This window comes from Schistosoma mansoni, chromosome 3 (assembly GCF_000237925.1).
Source record: "Schistosoma mansoni strain Puerto Rico chromosome 3, complete genome".
NCBI classification, from domain to species: Eukaryota; Metazoa; Platyhelminthes; class Trematoda; order Strigeidida; family Schistosomatidae; genus Schistosoma; species Schistosoma mansoni.
Genome location: NC_031497.1, coordinates 21,829,687 through 21,837,315, shown reverse-complemented (window position 1 = coordinate 21,837,315; position 7,629 = coordinate 21,829,687). Strand labels below are relative to the sequence as shown.

The 7,629-nt window shown below is 30.6% G+C and overlaps 1 protein-coding gene across 1 annotated transcript; it reads right to left on the bottom strand.

Moving 5' to 3' along the window:
* Positions 1-1,516: 1,516 nt before the first annotated feature.
* On the bottom strand, positions 1,517-4,511 carry Smp_134960 (hypothetical protein; the record flags this gene model as incomplete). Its single annotated transcript, XM_018799641.1, has 3 exons — positions 1,517-1,536; positions 3,974-4,335; positions 4,456-4,511. 3 exons carry the CDS (start codon positions 4,509-4,511, stop codon positions 1,517-1,519), a joined length of 438 nt encoding a protein of 145 aa, XP_018651410.1.
* Positions 4,512-7,629: the final 3,118 nt, after the last annotated feature.

Sequence of the window (7,629 nt, the reverse complement as noted above, 5' to 3'; positions counted from 1 at the left end):
TATATAGTTGAAATTATCAGTCAATTGAAGCTATAACACCATGGAAAACCTGGAAGCACTGCTTGAAGGCCGAATCATCCTATTGTGGGACTCCTCACCAGTGAGCGTCCACGACTACACCTCACGAGATTCGAACCCAGGATCTATCAGTCTCGCGCGCGAGCGCTTGACCACTGAGCTGGCCGGTATCCAGCGGTTCTAATGTCTAACTTCAACTAATCCACGAAATTGAGCAACCATTCACCAATCTTTTCAGTGAGTTGATATGTCTACAACAGACTTGGTTGAACTCCACTGGTTACTGCTTCTCACTAGAACTGCATGAAATATCTCATGGAGCCAGTCACTAGTGAGCATATGGTCATTATCAGAAGGTCTTTTTTTGTGGAGATTTTAGTAATTCATGGTTGCTCAATTTCGTGGATTGGTTGAAGTTAGACATTAGCACCGCTGGATACCGGCCAGCTCAGTGGTCTATCGGTTAAGTGCTCGCTCGCGAGACTGACTGGTCCTGGGTTCGAATCGTGCGAGGCGAGGTCGTGGATGCGCACTGCTGAGGAGTCCCACAATAGGACGAGTTGGCCGTCAAGCAGTGCTTCCAGGTTTTTCATAGTGTTCTAGCTTCAATTGACTAATGATTTCAACTACATAAAATTACTAAAATCTCCCCAAAAAACCCCTTTCTGATAATGAAATAGTTAGATATTAACATCAAAATAGAGAGTTGTAAAGTAGCTTACATAGGAAATAGTAAATAAAAACTGCATATTCTATATAAATGTTATGATTATTCATTTATATTTTGACTAAAACAAAAAATAATGAACACAAAAGATTAATATAATTTCATTTATCTCATAGATTCATTTCAGTTGTTTACAACATTGAAATTGATTGAAACTAGGTTTAACATCTAAATTGACAAAAAATGTAATAATTTTGAAGGGTGTGGTGGTCGATATTCGATATTATCCTTAAACTTTGTATATTGTTCGTCCTGATAAACGTTACTCCATAACGCTCCAACGATGTATAAATCAGAAGGCGAATACGAAGTGTTGATTACGTTTATTATTGAACTACACACAGATATCCAAAACTACATGCACTTTAAGTAAGCATGAGAGAGTAGTGCCGTAAAGCAAGCGAGTGAACGCGTGAATCGAATAAGCAAGTGAGAGATCGATTGATCCAGTGATCAAGTCAGCGAGCAAGCGAGTACGGTAAATAAGCGAGTCAATGAACAGGATTAAGATGTACATATATATACATATGGAAATGCATGAATCATCGAATCAATTAAGCGAATAATAGTAAGGCTAGCAGAATGAATGAGTAGGCAGGATGCATTGCTCAAGCGTACATAATAATGATACAATGGTATAATAGATAGTTACTATACTAATGACTTTGTCCGTTAAATAAGTTAACAAAAGGGCTTAACCCAATTAGATATGAACAAATCCAATGGTATGTAAGCTGCTATAAGGGATTTCAAGTTTGTTTAAATGATTGTCTATTTAAATGATGAATGTTCTAGAGGAAAGAAAAATGAAAATGACACGCATAATAGAATCACTAGAAATGATATAAAATATGAATATTATGATTAAAGAAGAAAATAAAATTAATTATTTAAGTATAGATTAGATGGAAAGTAAAAAAAATATGATTAATTTCATGGGAGAAAAGTTACGTCATTGACATATACAACTGATGTCACAATGGTAAAAACAAAGTTGATAACTGCGTCATTACGGGTACGTATTCTATTTAAAGCAACTACTTCGGTAAAACGTAATAAGTTCAACGTAAATGGTTTATCCATTATCTTGAAGGACTTTAAAACATTGAAATCATGTTCGCCATCAGGTAAATGATGAGCAAATACACTAATGTGAAATGTTCGTATTGATGAAGATCCTAACTCTTGTTTTCGTTGTTTCAGTCTATGTGCCTTGAGACGTACGTTTTACGTGGTCGATACAACTAAGAGTAGTATAAAGCGGTATTCCGTATACGTTTAAATGTCCCGATGATCAGTATATTTGGTATGGTGAGATCAGTATAGCCATTGCGTACTTTTGTATTTTAATGCCGTCTAATTAACTTATTTACCGATTTTTAATGTCCAAGGTTATTCAGATCAGTAATCATTCATAGTGTACACTTATTTAGTAGTTTATTTTGGTTTTATCATAAACTCTTATGAAGCTTTACCACCAGACTGAACTGTGAAAACACAGATAATATGTAATCTAACGGTTTAACTCATAATATTATGTATTTATCAGCTTGCATACTCTAAAACCCAACTTGTTCGCTTGTTCTTGGACAATTGTAGAAGTATATCGATACATGTGTCTTTTTAAATAAATGTAATCCAATACACTGTCTCTAAATGATATTCAAATCGCAGCATGAAAATATTCACATTACACTTATCAAGTGATAGCATGACGAATGGAACGTGAAAATCTGTTAGTTAAATTAAGACAAACAAGTGCTCAATCAAATAACTTATATTTCTTTCACAGATTGAATTAAAAATAATTCATGAAATGAATAAATTAATGTAATTCCTAGTTATAAATCCCAGTAAATGAACTTAAGTCTTAACTAAAGAGGGTTTTGCGGAGATTTTAGTAATTTTTTTATAGTTGAGATCATGAGTCAATTGAAGCTAGACAACCATGGGAAACTTGGAAACACTGCTTGACGGCCGTTTCAAGTCACTGAAGATGTTGGCAAATGGTTGCTCGATTTCGTGGATCGGTTGAAGTTAGACATTAACACCGTTGGATACCGGCCAGCTCAGTGGTCTATCGGTTAAGTGCTCGAGCGCGAGAATGACAATTCCTGTGTTGGAATCTGGCGAGGCGGGATCGTGGATGCGCACTGTTGAGGAGTTTCAAAATATGACGAAACGGTCGTCAAGCAGTGCTTCTAGGTTTTCCATGGTTGTCTAGCTTCAATTGAATCGTGATCTCAACTATATAAAATTAACTCTTAACTGTTTATCAAACTAGTTGAAGACATATAGTCATTTTTAATATCAAACTTATAGACTAAATTAAACAAAAACAACCACAGTTTATAATTGAATATGTTCTTTACAAAAAAAAACAAGAAACAACAGTACATAATAAACAATAAACACTTAATAACCAAAAACAATTAGTAATTGATACTCAGTAACAAGAATATACATAAAAATCAAAAAAAATCTTATGACAATTAGTCTTTCATAATCTTAATAAGAATACACTAATGTATACGAATATTCGTCAAGGTTAGAACCAAAAGTTTGACAAAATTTGGGCGCCAATTATAGAGAAGTCATTATATGTGAAAAAATTATATTTGAAATAATCTCAATGATTGAAATTTAATCAATAATTCCAACGTTTCGTCCAGCTAACCTGTCTGGACTTCTTCAGAGTCCTTTCTTTTTTCGTTTTTCTTTATACACCCAGAAATACTTTTGGTCATGAATAAATAGTTTTCTTTTTCAGGTAATCAATAATTGATCACTGTACGTTTCGGCTTGTATGATGGATCATATCCATGGATCGATTATTATTATTATTATTATTATTATTAGTAGTAGTAGTAGTAGTATCTGATTTTACATAATTCCGTCTTAAAATTATTTTCCATTTTTCTTGTATATTATGTAATTTAAAAATATCTTTTAAATTTGTTTTTTTTTGTTGTTTCTTATGACAACATAAATAATAAAAATGTTGACGAAATGATGATAAAAATATAAAAAATGTAGGAAATTCCATAGCAGCATTAATTGATTTAATAGAACTAAATAATTTTGATAAATGTTTTAATTGATTAGTATAATTAGGATAAATTAAATGATAATAACTATAATCTGAATGTTGTCTTAATAATACAACAATAATTAATGGTATATTTAATATAAAAAATATTGTTGTCATAGCTAAATGTCCAGCAATACGACGTAATTCATTAGAACTAGTATGACGATCATAATATTGACACATATCATAACGTTCTTTAAATAAACGACGTAATTTCACTGTAATTATAATTGTTGTGATAAATGCTACTATAGTTGGTATAATAGTAGCACCAATATTAGATAAATATAAATTATATTGTACACTAAATTTTAATGGATCAACAAATTGACATATTGTATAATTATGTGAATTCAATACAAGACCTGAATTAATTGCTGTTGGTAAATATAATATCATACCAATAATATATATACTTAAAATACTAAAACAAGCTAAATAAAGATGACGATCACCACGAAATCTAATTGGATGAAATACAGTAAGTATACGATCAATACTAAATAATACTAAAACATTTGTAGATATAATACCGGATGTTTCTGGAATGTATGAAAAAAATTTACATAAAATTAATGAATATGTATCTAATTTAATATTAATATTACATTTTGTTAACCATGCTAAACCTCTACCAATAAAATCATCTAAAAATGCATTAAATATTAATTCCATTATATGTGCTATTGTTATACCAATTATATATGAATTAAAACGACATGCTGATTTTTTTTGCATTATAATAAATATAATAATAACAAGTATATTACCAATTGTACCAAATAATACAATTAATGGTGTTATATAAGCACGAAATCGATACATCATAATACCTTCATTAGTAAAATCAGTTTGTGCATTAAAACATGTCAAATTATATATCATTACTAATATTGAATTAAGTGATTAGAAAAAAAAGATAGATGAATTCAATATGATTATGTAATAATGAAATCCTTTTTTTTTTTTTTAATATATCATAATTATAATTCCATATAGTTTATTAACAATGATCATTATTAATATTATTTAAATAATTTACCAAATAAATAAAATAAAAAATAAATTAAATCTGAATTTTGATTGGTTAATTAATTTTTGTACAAATAAATTATTTTATTTCAGTTTATCCTATGAAATTTGAATAAAATGATTCCTGCAAATTATAAATCTTTTAGTTGGTTAAGTATATTTGCACATTAAAAAAAAACAAACATAAAGTAATAGACAATCATAATTAAGATTATGATTTGAATCAGAATTCTAGTTTGAATAATTTTTTTTTTCTGGTTAGCGTTTTGTTTTTTAATGAGTTGGTTTTTTTATGTGATGGAGTGACTAACCCCATGCTCAACCCTTCTATTTTATCCGAGCTTCGGAACGCCAGTAGCCTCCGAAAGAGCTACAGGAGGAGTTAATCAGAATCTAGGATCAGCGTGTTTTTTTTCTTTTCCCTGACTCGTTAGAATAATGTACCTATTACCTTAGTATTGATATTCACAGTAAGACACTGAAAAGTGGTACCTATCGCATTAATCGCTGTTTAATCCATAATATCTTTATAGCTACTGATTCGGATAGGAAGACTTAAATAGAAATACGTTAGGCTGATGATTCACAACTAGAAAGAGATGTTCATTCTAAACTACACCAATATTCATGATACAAAAAAGGAACGACGTTTAACTGTAAGGCAAAATTGAGATAATCAACTCAACATGTACAGATACCCATAAAAAAACCAATCATTTACAATCCTTTAGATCGACAGCGGAAAGTGCAAACATTTACCTTCATTTAAGTTTGAATACAATTCTAAATTGTGATTTTTGTCATTCACTATTTTACCATTGTGTTTTTGATTTCTGATATAATGAAAAAGGGAAGGTGAATATATTGGACAATTGTAGATTATTCATATGTGTAGAAAAATATCGAGTTCATGTTATTACAACTTTATTATTCATTATTGTGAAGTGTTTATTTATTACCAGATGAAGCAAATTATTGTAGGATCTGGAAATCACAGAAACATCTCAGATTTAAGAGGATCAACAAACTATCACGCGATGTGTTTTGATTTGATATAGGTTAGTAAAATATTTTAGAAATTTACTAACGTTTATACGTTAATTGGCAAGACACGTTTGTAACTTCAAGTAGTAGTGTTAATCTAGAACTACTGTAATCGATTTAGTCGGAATCGAAACAATGACGTATGAATGGGTTATAATGATTGTTGCCCTATATCAAACACTGACTGTGAGATAGTTCATTTCAAGTTAAATCCCGAAAGATGTGACGCCTAACGCACTTAGAAACCATCATGTATGAGTTGATGGAAGGAATCTGGAACCGTAATTGTTTGAGGTCATATTTCCTTTGAATCATGTGAAAGTATTCATTGCTTAGTGAATTTTATAAACCCACATTCGATATTTTGTAAGATGATTAAATTTTATGAGTGCTACTTTGTACTTTTTCAATTTGAATATGATTCTAGATGAATGTTTGGAAAGTGGAGAGTTTTCATAAAAGACGTTGAAAGAATTTACTCAGTTTCTAGTGATAACTTCTCATTTTCCCTTCTACTGATCGACCTGAACATTTGAAGTTAAGCTTTCGGTAGTATTTGGAGATGACCGTCAAACATCAGTTACGTACATATGCGAGAAAACATAATGAGTATAATTTCAAAGTGTTGTTTTATGAAATTATTTTCAAGTAAATGAACCTATAGAGATCTTAAACATCACACTAATTTAAACGAAAATTCTCAATGTTGTTAAAGTTATGTGGTCTTACAACCATTGGAAGTTTTGACCACCGAAAGATCTCAATAGGCGCCTACATTTCCAAACTATTTCTATCTGTGATGTGTATTGATACATCATTGAAATTAGGCATTTATTCCTAGAATTTGATATGGATAGTGAGCATTTCTCAATGCTTCATCCGTAACATTTTTTGATGTCTTCACTGAATTGACTGCAGTGGACTGAAAATTTCAATCTAGTTTTTACATGACAAATTTACAAGCCACCTACCATGTATTCAAATGTGCGATTTTCTTAGTTTTACAGATTTTGATGCCTTTGTAAGGTATAGGAGATTGAGAGTTATTTAAGATATGTCTAAACTAAGTAATATATAATTTCAATTCATATACATATTGGTTATGGTTTGGATCTTCCCATTGGTGTGTACGCCTGCCAAGTAGCTTTATCAAGTAACACATTTAGCGAATTTGGAACTCTTATCCATCCTGAATCCGATAAGTAGCAGATCTAAATTTAATTTCACTACAAATTTAAGGAAATGTTTTACACAGTCATTTGGTATATATCTCTACAGCTTCTGACATATGTTTCAATAGGATTGAATTCACACACTCACCCTCTCTCACTCTGTATATACAAATATACATGTATTGCATAAAGTGTTACCTGAATAAAAATAATACTGTCCCACAATCACTTCTTCTCGAATTCTAATCCCTTTTTCTTTCGCATTTTAGGATTAACATTGAATTGTGGATGTGTAACATTCTATTTACCCTGATGAACTTCAACTACCTAAAATATCATGACCAATATTTTATTAATTTCACTAAATTATCTCTCACTTAGCCCATAAACCTCTAAATAGAGGAAACATTTCATTCCACTCTTCATGTTCGGATTGATTATGAAAATCAACGAACACAGATGAAACTTACTAGAAATTTGATAGAACTTAAGTTTCTTGAAATTAAAGTACAAATTCCCATTCATGATAGATGGAAATTAACCTA